General features: G+C 46.2%; 1 protein-coding gene across 5 annotated transcripts in view; it reads left to right on the top strand.

Annotated features, from left to right (window-relative positions):
* Positions 1-15462, top strand: part of IARS1 (isoleucyl-tRNA synthetase 1) — a 67129-nt gene extending 51667 nt beyond the window's left edge. For 3 of the 5 annotated variants that reach the window (XM_049634598.1, XM_049634756.1, XM_049634837.1), the window contains 7 exons: positions 116-211; positions 1056-1232; positions 2037-2142; positions 8963-9088; positions 10490-10633; positions 11209-11361; positions 15065-15462. In XM_049634598.1, the coding sequence (XP_049490555.1) occupies positions 116-211; positions 1056-1232; positions 2037-2142; positions 8963-9088; positions 10490-10633; positions 11209-11361; positions 15065-15147 (885 nt within the window). In that variant the 3' untranslated portion in view covers positions 15148-15462. Of the gene's footprint in view, positions 1-115; positions 212-1055; positions 1233-1629; positions 1992-2036; positions 2143-8962; positions 9089-10489; positions 10634-11208; positions 11362-15064 lie in introns of those variants that run through there. The other 2 variants (XM_049634683.1, XM_049634924.1) reach the window with 2 other exon arrangements.
* Positions 15463-17244: the final 1782 nt, after the last annotated feature.

Raw genomic sequence — 17244 nt, 5'->3', positions numbered from 1 at the left:
CTCACTGGGGTGAATAGTGCTGTGTTACAGACTCCTTAGAATTTAATTTACATACAGTTGTGCTGGGTTTGAGAGCCATTCCTCCTTATATGCTGTGCACCATCCATTCCTACAGGCTTTGGTTCTCTTAGACGTCACCCCCGAACAGTCCATGGTGGATGAAGGAGTGGCTCGGGAGGTCATCAATCGCATCCAGAAACTTCGCAAAAAGGTCAGTTTGTCACATTAAGTACAAGCAAACTGGGAGTTTTGCATGGTTGGTTTGTTTGTGTTGGTTGTTGGGGAGGACAGGAGAGGCAGCTAATGTAAACAGGTAATTGTAATTGAGTAATGAGAATTAGTCCCAGATCTGCAATGTGTACATTGTACCCTGTAGGAAACGTGGGCCCTTCCCCTCCCTACTCAGTCACCCCAAACTGCACGTGGCTCTTTTGTTTCTCTGACTAGGAGCATTCAGCCAACCCACCCTTTGTCCACTGCTTCCAGTTCTCCAGGGTTTCCACAAAATCCTCTTCTGGATCGGTCGCCCTCCTGACTGGCCCCAGACATGACAGCCGGTGTCCGAGGAAGGGCTCCTCGCTCAGGGAGGCACTGTTGTATCTGGACTGAGGGGGTCGTTCTCCTCACTAGGGAGCTGGGAGCCAGGACGGGTGCACCGTGCCCATCGCTGGCCCGGTGAGGCAGCCAGGAGCTCCCACCCCACACCCTAACCCTGAGGAGGGGTCTCCTCCACACCCCACCCCTGGCAGAGGCTCCCCCACCCTGACCGGAGCAGGGGGCCCCCACCAGCCCTTAGGCCAGGTGTCTGAGACCTGTGGTCTGGAGTCCAGACCTCAGGAGTCCAGCAGGTAACAGGGTGCTTGTGAGTTCTGCCTCAGTTCAGAGCTCTGTGAGAACGTTTGCACTCAGTCACTCCTTTGTTTCAGAGGAGGGTTGGGCAGGAGCCTGTGCCCTTCTGTAATGATCCAACATGGGACTGTCAGCCGTGCTCAGCAGCACTGTCCATTTTGATTAACAAATGCACTTTCTTGTAAATTTTCTGTATGTGCCTTCAGTGCAATCTGGTTCCGACTGATGAAATAACAGTTTACTATAAAGCTAAGTCTGAAGGAAAGTATCTGAATAATGTTATCGAAAGCCACACGGAGTTTATATTTGCCACCATAAAGGCTCCCTTGAAACCATACCCAGTTCCATTATCAGATAACGTCCTTATTCAAGAAAAAACACAGGTGAGTTCTGGGTTCTGCTGAACTGTCAAAAGATACAAGGTTAGATTTTATGTTAAGTTTATGTTGTTATCTGTTGATATTGTGCCCCCAGTAGCAATTGGCACAGTCCTCAGTCCTGATACACTGGATCAGGTCTGGGAGGGGGCGTCCAGAGAGGGAGGGAGGGACTGTTCTCACAGCAGTTCCCTGGGGAAGGTAGCCAGTAGGCACATGAGGGTTGCCGGGAAATCAGTGGCTGCGTGGGACTGCTTTATCTAAAACTAGAGAAGTTAATATTGTGGATTCTTTGACTGACTGTTAAAAGCAAACAGCAGTTGACTTGTAAAGCAGTTAACTTTGATGGTAGTAGATTGTACATAAAATTATAACTACTTCATTTCCTGTTGGCACATTTTAGATGTAAATATGAAAATGTGAAACCAAGACATGGAAGATATGGGCCATAATTAAGAAATAGATCATTAATAGAAGAGGAAGGAGTCCTTTTTGTGTCAGTTATGTATTCAGTCATTTGTCCCTTGTCTCATTCCTCCTTTATAGGGGACAGGCTGGGCTGGATGTCACTGTTGTTTCAGTGGATCAAGTTGCAAGATAGTTTCATTTCTGTTTTGTATATTTTTAAGAGAACAAGGTGAAAAGAGAGAAACATGAAGGGAAAAGCGGTAGCTTTTGACTATCTTAGTGGTGGGGTTGAGTATGCTCTCAGAATTGTGCAGAGCTCTTGGTGTGAGGAGCAGTTGCTGTTAGTTGGTGACACTGTGGTCGGTGCTGCAGTTACTCAGTCTCATACTCTCATGTGCTCAGTTAAAGGGATCTGACCTGGAAATTACACTCACCAGAGGATCATCCCCGCCTGGGCCTGCTTGTGCATATGTCAATCTTAACATTTGTACAAATGGCAGCGAGCAAGGTAAGAATAAATGAATCCTGTGGTTTGTACTTTGTTTTTTAGCTAATCCTATGAATGTTGTTTTGTTTTTTTTTTAATATTTATTTGTGAGAGTTCCGGGGAGGGGCAGGGAGAGAGGGAGACACAGAATCCGAAGCTCCAGTCTCCGAGCTGTCAGCACAGAGCCCGACGTGGGGCTTGAACCCACAAACTGTGAGATCATGACCTGAGCCAAAGTCAGACACTTAACCGGCTGAGCTACCCAGGTACCCCTAAACCTATGAATGTCTTTAAAGCTGTTATGAGAGAACTAGGAACCTCATATAACTTTCTCTTTCTAATTGCCGTCAAAATGAATCCACAGAGGTAAACGGTCAGACTTGTACTTCCAGGAAGTAGAGTAGGCATACTTTTCCCTATTCTTCCCACAAAGTACCACCGAATACCCTGGGTGTGATATGTCAGAAGATGCAAACCAATGAGGGACCTTGAGGCCAACAGACTATGGAGAGTTCCCTGGTGTTTCCTTTTGCCTCACGTATCCCAGACTTGGAGCTGAAGAAGTTGGCAACTGGAAATGCCAAGTGCAGACAAAACATCCCAACAAATTCTGCTTTTTGTAGACAGAGGACCAGGAGGGGTGTAGCCTAGCAAGACAGAAAACTTCTAGACTTCTTCTCTACTGCAGCCAAACACAACAGAAAAAACTATGGCCCCACTAACACTCAATAGCAGCAAAGGCCAAGTGAGGAGCCTAGACCTTTGCCAGGCTGAGGATCCTCAAGGTCCTATCGCCACCATGGTGTCAGAAGCCCAAACACTGAGCTGAGACTTTTTCATCCTCCCTGGGCAGCAATAAGCCCCTCTGCCCGGTGCTATCACTGAGACCACTGGGCAGTACCAAGGCGTCCATTCCCTCACTACCACCCAGGGCTAATGAGGCTATGTACTCCCACCATCCTGCAAGGGGGTCCGTGAAGCCTGTACGGGGAACAGTGAGGAAGCACTCATACTCTTAAAGGCCAAGAAGATCTCTTCAGGTGGGAACTCTCTCCTCGTGCTCTCCACCCCTGTAGTACTGACGAGTCCTGACCTTTGTGGCCTTGGAGGCTGAACTAGGAGCCTAGCTTCTCCTCCCAGCAGGCAGGAGCAAAGCAGTGCCCCTTTTCCTGCCAGTGTGATGTCAGACAAAGCAAGCTAAAATAGAAGATTTAAATAAGAACCAGTCTTAATACCTTACACATCCAAGTTTTCATTGAAAATTAGTCATCATTGCAATAACCAGGAAGATCTTAAGCTGAATGAAAAAAGACACATGTGAACACCAAGATGACAGAAATGGTAAAAATTATCTGACAAAGTGTAAAGCAGCCCTGAACACTGTAGGAACAAGTGAAAATTTTAAAACTGATAAATACAAGACTAAAATAGAAAACACGGTGGATGGGTTCAATGACAGAATAGAAGGGACGGGAAAGAATCTGTGAACTGGAAGATAGAACAACAGACATTGCCCATTCTGAACAAAAGAAAGGTTTTTTTAATCTGAAAAAAAATGAATAGTCTGAAAGATCTATGGGATATTAACAGAAGTTTAATATTCTCCCCCTGAATTCCGGGAGAGTGAGAAGGAAGGACAGCAGTGGAAAAGTATTCAAAGAAATAATGGCCGAAAACTTCTTAAATTTGGCACAACATGTGCACCTACAGATTCAAGAAACTGAGAGAAACCTGAATTCTGGGTCAGGCAAAATATCTTTCAAGGTGAAGGGAAAATCAAGACATTCCCAAGTGAAGGGAAGCTAAAAGAATTTGTTGCTAGCATGATCTATCCTAAAAGAATAAGTAGAGGAGATTCTTAAAACAGAAAGAAAATGACAAGAAATGTAGGGACATCAGGAGAGAAGAAAGAACAATAGAAAGAGTCAAAATATAGATAAATGCAACAAACTTTCCTCCTTGATTTTTCTAAATTATTTGATGGCTATAACAAAACTGACCTCTCAGTGTATACACGAGAATATTTAAGAGAATTAAAAGTAGGGAAGAGCAGACTGATAGAAAGGGAGGTCAGATTACTGTGTTTCCCTCAAGCTGGTCATACACTGACACTGGTGGTCCAGCATTTGTGTGTACATGAGATACTGCCTGGTGCAACCACTGAAAAAGCCTATTCCTAGAGACACATACAAAAACACGACAGAAATAAAAATGGAATTCTAGAATGTGTTCATATAACCCACAGGAAGCTTAGGGAAAAAAAGAACAAGTGGAAAGCAGAAAATTCAAACGAAGGGCTTAAGCTAACATCAATAATTACACTAAATGGAGGGGGTGGGAAGTGACAGGGCACTGGCTGGCTTAGTCGATGAAGCATGTGACTCTCAATCTCCAGGTCGTGAGTTCAAGCCCTGCATTGGGCATAGAGTTTACTTTGAAAAATAATAAAGGGTCACCTGGGTGTCTTAGTTGGTTAAGTATCTGACTTCAGCTCAGGTCATGATCTCAGAGTTTGTAAGATCGAGCCTCACTCCAGGCTCTGCACTGACAGCACAGAGCCTGCTTGGGTTTCTCTCTCTCTTTCCCTCACTCTCTCTGCCCTTCCCCCACACACTGTCTCAAAGAAATAAACTTTAAAAATAATAATAATAATTACACTATATGTAAATAGTTCTAAATAGACCAGTTAATAGAAATTGGCAGACTTATAAAAAACTACCAGCTATATGCTGTGTATAAGGAATTCAAATATAACAATATAAGTATATTCAAATATAACAATATAAGTAAGTTGAAAGTAAAAGGATAAAAAAAGATCTGCCACACAGACGTTAATCAAAGAAAGCAAAAACGTCAGTGTTCATTTCAACAAAGTTGACTTCATAGCAAAGAAAGTCACCGGTGACATGAATAATGATACAGATGTCAATCCACAGGGAAAACATAATGATCCCAAATGTGGACGCACCCAGTAGAGCTGCACATCACAAGAAAGAAAACTGATAGGCCTTAAAGGAGGGAGAAAATTCATAGTTACAGTTTGAAAATTGAATATATACCTCTTTCAACAAATGATAGAACTGCTAGACAGAAAACCAGAATCTAATCAGCATTAATGGAACAGCTCACCCAACAGCAGTGGAATGCATGTCCTGCTCAGACTCCTACAGGACATTTACTATGGGATGGACCATGGTGTGGGCCAGAAAACAGACCTCAACACATTTCAGGATTGAAATTGTATAGAGTATGTTCTCTGACCATGGGCAATCAAACTGTAAATCAGTAACAGGAAGGTGAAAGCAAAATCTCCACACACTGAAAACTAAACAACATTTTTTTAAATAATCCGTAATTTGGAAAAAATATGTCAAGGGAAAAAAACACATAAAACTGAGTGAAAGGGAAAATACAACATATCAAAATATGTGACTGCAGGTAATTTGTATCTCTAAAGACTCACATCAAAAAAAATGTTTCAGGGACCTGGGTGGCTAAGTCAGTTAATTATCCGACTTCAGCTCAGGTCATGATCTCACAGTTCACGAGTTCAAGCCCCCGCATGGGGCTCTGTGCTGCCAGCTCAGAGCCTGGAGCCTTCTTCAGATTCTGAGGCTCCCTCTCTCTCTACCCCTCCCCCACTCACATTGTGTGTATGTGTGTGTGTGTGTGTGTGTGTGTGTGTGTGTGTGTGTGTGTCTCCTCTCTGAAAAATAAAACATTTAAAAAAAAATTTTTTTAACTCTCAAGAAAGTTTGATTGTCTAGTTGAGTCTAAGAGCATCACTGAGAGTGTTTGGACAATGCAGATGTACATCAGAAAGTGGAATACTATATACCAATTAAAAGTAATGAAATATATCTATAAACTTTTCTATTATCCCAAAAATATATTTTTTTTATTTTTTTAACATTTATTTTTGAAAGACAGAGACAAGTGTGAGTGGGGGAGGGGCAGAGAGAGAGGGAGACACAGACTCAGAAGCAGGCTCCAGGCTCTGAGCTGTCAGCACAGAGCCCGACACAGGGCTTGAACTCATGAACGGTGAGATCATGACCTGAGCAGAAGTCAGTAGCTTAACTGACTGAGCCACCCAGGCACCCCCCAAAAAATATTTTTAATGAAATAAGCAAGTTTCACAGTTATACAATGGGGTAGCATTCTGTATGAATTTACTTATATGTTAAATATAAAAACAACAACAAAAAAGAAAGCAACCAAGCCAATAAAGTAGAACAGAAACAGACTCACAGCTGCCGGAAGCATGCTTGGTTACCATTAAGAGGGGTTAGGGGACAGGTGGAGTCGTTGAAGGGGGTTAGGAGATACAGACTTGCAGTTGTTAAGATCCCTGAGTCCCAAGGATTTGAGGTACAGTTGGTAATGTTGTGATAACTGTGTAGGGATCATTTCATAACATAAAAATATCACATCTCAGGGCACCTGGCTAGCTTAGTCATTAGGGCATGCAACTCTTTCTCAGGGTTGTGAGTTTGAGCCCCACATTGAGTGTAGAGATTACTTAAAAAATACATCAATCAATCTACACATTGTTAAAAAAGAAAAAATAATTCTCTGTGATGTGTACCTGAAGCTAAGAATATCGCATGTCAACTATACATCACCACTCATTGTTTATAGGTAAAAGTGGGCTTGAGAAACAAAGTTCATAGTAAGTTTGTCTTAGAAAAGGGAGGTAGGGTGTCTGAGGAGAAAAAAAGAAATTTTCTTTTAAAAAAAAGAAATCAGACCCAAATGCTTTTTCCAGAGAATTCAACCAGACTTGAAAAAACTAACACCAATTCTATGGATTCTTCCAGAAAATAAAAGAAGAAACACCAACTCACTTTATTAAAGTAGTATTGACACTAAGACCAGATATAGACACACCAAAAAAAAACAAAAAAACTGTAGACTGATACTTCTCATGAATATAAAGTTCTTCCGGAAAAAAAAAAAAAAACTGTAAGAAAAATAGGGAGAACTCCATCAACTTGGTAATGGGCATGTATGAATAAACCTGCAGGTAACATTATAGTTAAAGGGAAGAGACTGAATGTTTTCTACCCAAGATCAGGATACCCGTTCTCACTGCTCTTACTCAGCATTGCACAGGAAGTTGGCAAGAAAAGGCTACAGATCAGAAGGGAAGAAATAAAACCGACCTGAGATGAAGAGAACATGACTGTCTACATAGAAAATCCCAAGCAGTCTACAGATTGATATGTGTCCTGGTTCGCCCATCAGCACCATCACCAGCTAGTGCCAGGATGGCCGTGTGTACTTTTGGGCCTGTGATGATGGCCCCCAAACTGCTATTCAAGTTCTGTGATGTGTGGCACGTAGCTGGTCCATTGCTGCCGACATTCTGGCTCACTCAATGGAGACCGTCTGTGATCCTGTGGAAGGAGGTGGTCAGACAGGCAGCAGATGTGCATTGTGATGTCAACAAGGCCAGGGTTCTGTGTTGCTTTCAGTCCCAGGGAGCAATGGAATGAGCAGTGACCAGACATATGGGGCCACTCCCAGTGCTGCCCCTTTTTGGGCCGAGTGGCCGAACAAGTGAGAAGAAAAGCTCCCAACTCCAGCAAAAGTGTTTTTTCCCGGCACCGTTACCACCACCTGCCTTCACATGATGTGCTATGGTGTGTCCTTTACTCTCTGGCTGAAAGCACTCACATTGCAAGAAAAAAACTACAAGTGATCTTTAAATTTATTATTTTAAAGTATTTTTGGTGTTGTATATGCCTTTTGGGTTTGTATATATTAATTGGTGCATTTTGTTTCTGGGTAATTGAATAAAATTATATTGCTTATAAAAAATAAAATTCATCACATTCACAAGATATGACAAACATAACAAAAATCAATTTAATCTTTGTACACTAACAATGAACACATGGAGAATGAATTTTAAAGTGTAGTACCATTTACAGTCTCTCAAAAAAGAGAGACTTAACTGGAAATCTAATAAAACACGTACAGGACTTATATGCCCAAGCTACAAATTACTGATGAAAACAGAGAGATGTGTCATGTTCGCAGACTGGAACATTCGATATGGTAAACCCATCAGTTCTCCCCAAATTAATACACATGTTTAACTGCATTCCTGTCAAACCTCAGCAGTGTTTTTTGGTAGACAAAATTATAAAACCTACCTAGAAAGAGAAAGGAAATAAATAGCTAATACAATTTTACAGACTGAATAGCATAAAAGGAATCACTCTACCCCATTTCAAGACTTACCTGAAGACCATGTGGTGAGAGCATAGCGGAGACGCTGATCCATGTCCCAGGTGGGAGACCAGAAGTACACCCACACATGGGGCCAGAGGATTTTTGAGAAAGGAGCAAAAGCAGTTCATTGAGGCATCTTTTCTACATGTGGCACCAAGGCAGACGGAGGCCTGGACCTGCGCCCACAGCGCATACAGACCAACTGAGAATGGAGCATGGGCGTAAATGTAAAAAACAGGAGAAAATCTTGAGAATTCAGGACAAGGTAAAGAGTTCATAGATGTGCCACCAAAAGTCCAGTCCATAAAAGGAAAAGTTGAGAAATTGAGCTTCCTCAGAATTCAGAATTCTGCTTTGTGAGAGATCCTGTGAGAAGGCAGCAAACCTGAGCTACAGCAGTGGACCCTTGCAGACCACCTCCACCTGCAGTGTGCCCAGAGGGGAAGCAGTCCTCTCATGGTTAAAAGAGATCCAGCTGGAAGATGGGAAAACACACGAGCAGACGTTCACTGGAAATGATCTACAGATGACGTGTTTTCCTGGACTTTTCATTCAAATTTATTCTTTTCCTTCAGTTTTACTTGTATTTGTGGTTCTTTAGGTGGAGTATTGCTTCTGGAAAATCCAAAAGGCGACAACAGGCTGGACCTTTTAAAGCTGAAGAGTGTCATTACTAGCATTTTTGGTGTAAAAAATACAGAGCTGGCTGTCCTCCATGGTGAAACAGGTATGTGGAAACTCCTCTGACCCAAGGTGGGTGTTTGGTATCGGTTCTGCTCCACAGCCGTGCCTTCCCCCCGAGTCTGAGTCGACCAAGGGCCCCTCGGCAGACGGAACCTCCCATCCTGCCTGCTCCCCATCGGCCACAGGCTGGGGTCTGGGCTTCAGAGGTCTGTGCTGTACGTGGACTTTATTAAGTGTGGTGCCTGTGTCTTGCTAGACCCAGATTCTCAATAATACAAACCTAAAAGGAGACGTGTTGAAGTTCTTACCCTGCATGCCCCAAACGTGACCTTTGGAAATAGGGTTGTTGCCAGTGTGCTTAGATACTAGCAGTGTCCCCATGAGAGGGCGTGTGAGCCCCGGGAGCACACGGGACAGAGCGAGGGAAGACGCAGGCAGAGCTGGACTTGGAGAACTGCAAGCCAAGAAACAGCACAGCTCAGCTGGCTGAGAGCCTCCAGGAGCTGGGCGAGGGTGGGGAGACACCCGCAAGCTTCAGAGGGAGCAGGGCCCTCGGGACACCTTGGCATCTCAGCTCTAGGACCGGAGACAGAGGCTTCTGTTGGGATTCGCAGCAGCAACCACCGGAGACTCTGTAAGAGTCTGGATGCTCTTTCTCAGGACTTGTTAATGGCCTAAAAGAGGAGATCTCGATGGCCAACTGAGGGGACTGGCAGGCCTCATCAGTTGGGACCTCAGCGAGGTCCTGCTGTGCGTGCGCCACCAGCTTGGCAGGGACCGGGGCAGGTTCACAATATCAGATGCCCTCATCCTCTGTCCCCGGTCCCAGGGAGTCATGGGAGCCACAAGTGTGGGTCTAGAGTGGAGGCCATGCAGACTGCAGGTGGGGCTGGACATGTCCATCGAGGACTTGCCCCCGCCGCTTTCCCACACACCATGTTCACCCATCACCGGTCATGGCCTCCAGCACCGTCCAGCTGTGTTTCCAGCCCTAAACACTTTAATTTTAGGTGAAATCTCTGTGTTCTGTGTGTCTTGCTATTTTTCACATATGTTCATGAGTCAAATACTTTTTTTCTGACTATAATTAGCATTTTTAATATAAGGCTTCTTTTCACAGTGAAGTTTAGGATTCTAATGTAGAACATTTTAAGAAGAGCTGTAACAAAAAATACCAAAAGGGAAAAAAACGATTTTGCCTTATATTTTTAAGTTATTACTATATGCCATTTAATTAGCAACGTTAAGATTTCTTACTGTTTGCATGTCATTTACACCTGATTTTATAGAGAAGGCAAGGTCCTTTGATAAAGCAAAGTTAAGTGGAAACATCACTGCAAAGATATAGGATAGTTGAATAATTAAGTAGGAAAAGGTGAATGACTTCAGCTCTGAACTGTGTACCCCTGAAAGAATAACTTGTCTCTATTTTTGTTATTTTTAGAAATACAAAACCAAACTGACTTACTGAGTCTTAGTGGAAAAACACTCCGCGTGGCAGCAGGCTCTGCTCCCGCCGTGGTGGACGGCCCTGGCTCCGCCCTCTGCCGCTACATCAACCTGCAGCTCCTGAACTCAGGCCCGCAAGGTAAGCCTCCCCAGCCACGAACCCCTGGGGAGGCGGGTCGGAGGGCGCTGGGCGGCAGGGTTCCTTCCACTTGCCGTATCTCACGTGGTGCTGTGTAGCGTGCACCCCGTGCTGCTCCGGAGGCACACTCAGGCTTGTGTCTCTGTGTTATGTGGAAACACCTACAGCCAGCTTGGTCAGCAGATAAGGTAAACTGGTAGGTCAACATCACAGCTACATGAAGCAGAATTAAGTACTAAGGCTCTTAAATTTTTTCTTTTCCTGGGAAGTGTTCTGAAAACTGTTGTTCATGCATTGGTCAGCAGACTGGATGGATGCTTATTTTTCCTTGATATTTTGGGGCCCCCATTGTGCACATTTGTTTCCAGAGTGTCCCTTCCCCAACTACGGATTTTTATGTCCAAGGGCGTTTCCTTTCCCTCTGGGAGGCGGTGTGGGCTGTCTACACACTGGATGCCTCCCCGCCGGACACCGCTGGCTCTTGGAGCCCCTGCTCTGTACAGGGTTCAGCAGCCGGGGGGAGGGGGAGGGGGGGTGGTTCTCAGGAACTAACCCAGTACTCGTTTCTTCCATAGAGTGTGTGAAGGGAACCGTGGGCACGCTCCTGCTGGAAAACCCCCCTGGGCAGAACGGACTCACCCACCAGGGCCTCCTGTATGAAGCAGCCAAGGTGTTTGGCCTTCGCAGCAGGAAGCTCAAGCTGTTTCTGAATGAGACTCAGACAGATGGTGAGGACACGTGTACACAGATGGGGCAGCACTGGCTACACTTCCTTCACTTCTATTCGTCTTTTGTTGAGAGTGGTGTTTTTTAATGTTTGTTTTTGAGAGAGAGCGCACACAAGTGGGGGAGGGGCGGAGAGAGAGAATCCCAAGCAGGCTCTGCACCATCAGCACAGAGCCCGATGCAGGGCTCAAGCCCACCACGCGTGAGATCATGACTTGAGCTGAAACCAAGAGTCGCACACCCAACTGGCTGAGCCCCCCAGGCTGCTCCTCCATTTTTGAAGCCACTTCCCAGCACAGCCAGGCTACTCACTGTTCTGCCTCAGCCTTCACTCCCTCGTCAGCCAGATTTGAGCAGAAAAGCTTTTCTTTCTTTAAGAATTGAAAGCTTGGGGTGTTTTCGGGACTTATCTGTGCATGCATCCCGGCCTGGGCATGCATGCGGCTGGCTAAGTTACGCGGTACTCGTTGTCCAAGGACATGCTGTCCTCGACTCTCCTCCCCGGTGTTGAGCCCTCTGTTGTGTCCTGTTGCCACAGTCTTGGGCCCCCGGCAGCTGTGGGGATTTTGTTTGCCTGAGTGTTTAAAAGCGATGCTTATGCTTTTCCACCCTGGGTGAGCTCCAGGTCAGACAAACCAGAGACAGGCACCTTCTGGGAGCCCTGGAGGTGCCTCCTAATCAGGTTCAGACAAACACCTGCTCTGTTCCTCCTGGGACTATGGGACCTTGGGCTGCTGTGTTCAAGTGCACCGCCAGCCAGTGGGGGCAGGGCGCCAAGCACAAGTGTGACAGCACGGGTCTGCCTATGCTTGCAGGTTGCCTTTTTCTTGATCCAGCATTCATGTGGTTGTAGTCAACGTTTGGTTGTTTCTAGAGTTCTGACAACGTTGGTTCTCTGTGATGTTTCTGAGGAAGGTCCGTGTAAAGAAGCGTTTCTCTAGATCTTAGGGGACGCTGTCAGCCCAGGCCCATCTAAACTCCATTACTTGGGGCCCCAGTCGTGCATGAGGGCCAGAGTCTCATGGGAACGTGCTGTGTCCGTCCCCACCCTCCTGAAGTCGGGATGTCCGCAGCGCTGCGTCTCAGGAGGCTCCATGGGACAGTCTGGTCTTTGCCTCCCCAGCTTCTGCTGGTTTCAGGTGTCCTTGATTGTGACCCCATCATTCTGACCTCTGTCTCTGTGGCCAGGGTGCCTCCTACTCTTGTATGTTACACAATTTCCAGGAACTGGAACATGGGCATATCTTTTGGAAGGCCCGTTTTTAAACCCACTACATTCTCTTAACCGTCTTCTGGGTGGTGAAGGATCTGCTGCCGTGGGTTCCTGATTCTGGCCACAGGTTTTGGAGGGGCCTGGGGTTCTTGAACTTCCTAGTCTGTGCACACCCCAGGCTTTTTTTGTTTCACTTCGGTAGCCATTTAGTGCCGAAAGCTATAGGTCACCAGGACCTCCAGGAAACCTTAATGTTCAGGTACCTCTTGGGAGCCATGATTTTTGGCCTCTGGATTTCCCTCATGTTCTTCCCTTGCTTGGCTACTTTTTTTTTAATTAATGTTTTATGTTACACTTTCAAATTTTCTGCTACATCGTTAGAAATTAAAGCCTCTTTTGCAGCTGCTCCTGTCTAACCAGGCACAGCCATGCCCCTCACATCAGTGCCTCAGCCTGTTCGTCTCCCCTGGCGGGGTCTCCTCCCATGACAATGTCCACATTCAGAGCCCCCACGGTGACATTCACAGGCTGCCCAGCCATCAGCAGCTCCTTTCACGGCTCTCATATGTGGTTTGGTGGGAAAGGCCAGCTTCCTGGTCTGTTCAGCATGGGTGAAACTTCCTCGTCCCCACATCTGCAGGCCCCCAAGTGCAGCTGAGCCATAGACGTGACAAGGTGTCATTGTCTCTGGTTCGGTGCAGGTGCAGGCACCTGGCCCACGCAACCGGGGCAGAAGCACATTTGTGTGAATCAGGCCCTGACATTACTACCTCTGACAGGGTGGGCCTCGCCTGTGCCCCCACTGCCTCCTCCCTGTGCCATGAGGCCGGTGGCCACACCAAGCTCAAGAGACCTTGAAGGCTGAGTGACCCAAGACCACTGAGAAGCCTGGGGCTCTTTCCAGCCCAGTGTCTCTGCCCATCCTGTATCCCCAGCCACATTTCATTGTGCTGTTCCTCTCGAAATCATTTTTCATAAAGTAGTAATAATTCAGTAAATTAGAAGGATCATGGGATGCCTTACAGTTTTAGAAACTCACGGATGGCTTCCTACTTGTTCCACTAGGTGCTCACTGTCCTCTCCAGGTCCTGTCATGATCTGTCTATAAAGGAGGCAGCTCCGAGGGTAATTTCCAGAATCCCTGCTTGTCCTGGCAGAGAAAGGTGGTCCTACCCTTTGAATCCAGATCTGCTGGAAGCAAAATGCACCCCAGGGGGCAAAGAGCGTTTCTAGTGTTTCTTTACTCTCTCTCTCTCTCTCTCTCTCTCTCTTTCTCTCTCTCTGGGCTTTTATCTATTCAGTGTGTTTTTATCAGTTACATTTGTTTTATACTTTTAGATACTCAGAGTTTTTCTCTTTGGCTATATTGGCTCCTATATTCTTTGACATCACCCTTCAGTCTCTGGTAACTGTGTTCTGGCTTCGAAAGATGTTAGGGGCTTATCGCACCCTTATACTTCCCCAGACCTGGACACAGCAATTCCCCCTCTGTTAATATTTAGAGACCATGAATCTGGGTCCAGCTAGGCATGGCTTCTAAGCCTTCTCTGTGGAGAAGGCTTATACTTCCCCAGACCTGGACACAGCAATTCCCCCTCTGTTAATATTTAGAGACCATGAATCTGGGTCCAGCTAGGCCTGGCTTCTAAGCCTTCTCTGTGGTCGTAGGAAATACCTGTTTGGGGCAGGGTGTGCACACGTCTGGGCTGGTGTGCCAGGCTGGTTAGGTTGAGGGAGTCCCCCAGAAGGTCCACCCAAGACTTCTCACCCCAGCTGTGGGGAGTCTGGGGCCTTCGACAAACTCTGGAAAAGACCACACGAGACCACTGTCACTTCTGCCACCAATTGTAAGTTCAGAGGATTTCCCAAAATCACCCTTGGCCTTGATAATTTGCTAGCAGGACTCACAGAACTCACTGGCACCTATTGCACTTAGAACCACATTTGATGTAGGAAGAGAATAAAAGCTAGAACCAGGCAAAGGAAGAAGTACAGAGTGCCTAATCTGGGAGGTTTCCAGACACGGGGCTTCTGGTTGCCCTCTCCCAAGGGGTCGTGAGCAGTGTGACCTCCTCCAAGCCCCAATGCGTGACAGTGGATTACCACCAGGGAAGCTCCCCAAACCTGGGGCCAGATTTATAGTGAGGCTTCATTACATGGGCCTCACGGGTTTATTGCCCACGTGGCTGCTCTGTCTCAGGTGATACCACATGACCTAAATCGTGTGGCTGGTCTTTCTGGTACGGCTGGCTCCGCCCTGAGTCACCTTATTAGCAGAAACTATCAGGTGTGTTCAGGGCCCCCCAGAATTAACAAAATACTCCTGTCGCTCAGGAAGTTCCAAGGGCTCAGAGGTTCCCTCAGGAGCTGGGACAGAGGTCAGACCTCTGAGGGTGAGGCCAGATTTCTTCACACAAGCAGTCAGCATTTTTAAAATATTCATACAGAATAGGTAGAAAACTTATTTTATTTAAATCTTCTTTCCATTCTAGAAATTACAGAAGAAATCCCCATGAAGACTTTGAACATGAAGACTGTGTATGTTTCTGTGTTACCGACAACGGCAGACATCTGACCTTCCTTATCGATGTGGCTGAGTCGGCCTCCCCCCACCACATGGCTGTCCCCTGCACACACACACACTGAGCGTATCCCTCCAGGTGCACACGTCATGTGCTGCGTCTGGTCTGAAACTGAACTGGGGTCGATCCATCAGGTGACTTGGAACGTCCGGTAATGCTCACACTTGGCCCTGGGCACCTTCACGGTCATGCTGGCGGAGGTGTCACCTCCACACCACAGAGCTCACTTCTGCGCTTACAGAAGGGGTCTATTGGCGTAGTCTATACATATCATTCTGTGGCCTTTCAGAACTTGTTTGAGACCTCCGGAAGGAACGTGTTAAGTATTTCTGCTACCTGGATTTTCCTGGGTAATTTGATGGTATATTTTAAGTTTCAGTAAATCAGAACAATAAACAAATTTTCTCTCAGATAATAAATGTTTTAGAAGTAATTCATTCTCCCATAGTTGAATAAAACTTCAAATTTGTAATCTTTAAGGAACACAAAAACTTAATAGCAACCTCTTTCTTAAGACGGCAGGCACCTGGGTGGCTCAGTCAGTTAAGCGCCCGACTTCAGCTCAGGTCAAGATCTCACAGTTTGGGAGTTCGAGCCCTGCATCAGGCTGTCTGCGGTCAGTACAGAGCCTGCTTCGGATCCTTTGTCCTTGTCTCTCTCTCTGCCCCACCTTGACTCACACTGTCTCTCTGTCTCAAAAGTAAATGTTAAAAAAAAAAAAAAAGACACTGGGCTAGGACACCTGGGTGGCTCAGTCAGTTAAGCTCAGTCATGATCTCACAATTCGTGAGTTCAAGTCCCACTTTGGGTGAGCCCTGCTTCTCTCTACCTCTCTCTCTGTCCTTCACTTGTGCCCTCGTGCCCTCCTCTCTCTGTCTCCAAAAAAAAAAAAAAAAAACTACACATCTAATTTCACTTCTTCCCAAGATCCCATGTGTCCAAGGAGCAGATGCCAAGACGAAATCAGCTGCAGGAGTCTACTGGGAGGAACAGACGGAGGATAAAGGGAGGGCCAGGCAATGGTGAATGGACATGCATGTGGGTCTGGCACCTGTGGACACAGAAGAGGAAGGACAGAAGGTTGATTAGAAAAAGCCCAGACTGCAGGGCAACCCTGGGAAAGTCCTGGTCAGGCCAGGATTCCTTGTAGAAAAAGTCCTGAGTGGGGCAGACCTGGCTCTGTGGCCAGAGTAGCAAGGGACAGCATAGCCTCTGCACAAATGCTCCTGCATCAGGGTCTCTTGCACAGGAGCTGGTTGGTGCGTCTCTGGCCACTACAATAAATTCTTTCAAGTTCACAAAGTTGAAGGGGAAAAAAAACAGAAAAGAACAAGTGTTGGCCGGGATCAGAAAATTGGAACCCTATGCACTGTTGGTGAGAGTGTGAAATGCTGTGGTCGCAGCGGAGAACGAATTAAAGATGATCCAGCAATCCGGATCTATACCCCAACGAATTGAAAGCCAGATCTGGAAGAGGTATGCAGCACAGCCAGGTTCACCGCAAAATTACTGTTTATTTGGTGTGTGCCCAGAGTGGAGTATCACTCAGTCTTTGAGAGGAAGGATGAGCTCTGGGGACATTCTGCTGAGTGAAAGACAAGCACTCCAGGATTCCAAGATGGTGAGGTCCCTGGAGGAATCGGACCCTGAAACAGTGTACAACTGAGCTGCCAGGCCACAGGGCAGGGAGGGGTGTCCAGTGGGCAAGAGGAAGAAGCCCTGGAGGTCTTTTCCTAATGGTGAGTATAGTTAACACCTGCTAAACGGTACCCATCAAATGGTTACGTCGGTAAATTTTAGCAGTTTGTTACCATGATTTTAAAATATTTTTAATGTCAAAGGGACAGAAGCCAACCTGAATGTGGACAAAAAAATAACTTAGTGTTGGATGAAAATTGAAAGTATAAATTAAATTTCCAAAGTCCATGCAGATATAAGTGGTGGACCACATGAGGGAGAAGTGACAGCTGCCTTTGTAGACAGCCCCTCAGTGTGGTGCACCCTGACTCCCCCTACCTCAGGAGTGGGCTGCACGTAATGACTTACCTCCCACGGGTGGAGATGGAAAGCCAGCAGAAAATAACTTCCCA

This window comes from Panthera uncia, chromosome D4 (genome assembly GCF_023721935.1).
Source record: "Panthera uncia isolate 11264 chromosome D4, Puncia_PCG_1.0, whole genome shotgun sequence".
Classification (NCBI taxonomy): domain Eukaryota; kingdom Metazoa; phylum Chordata; class Mammalia; order Carnivora; family Felidae; genus Panthera; species Panthera uncia.
The sequence above is the reverse complement of the archived record's forward strand: the minus strand, read 5'-3'. Positions and strand labels throughout refer to the sequence as shown.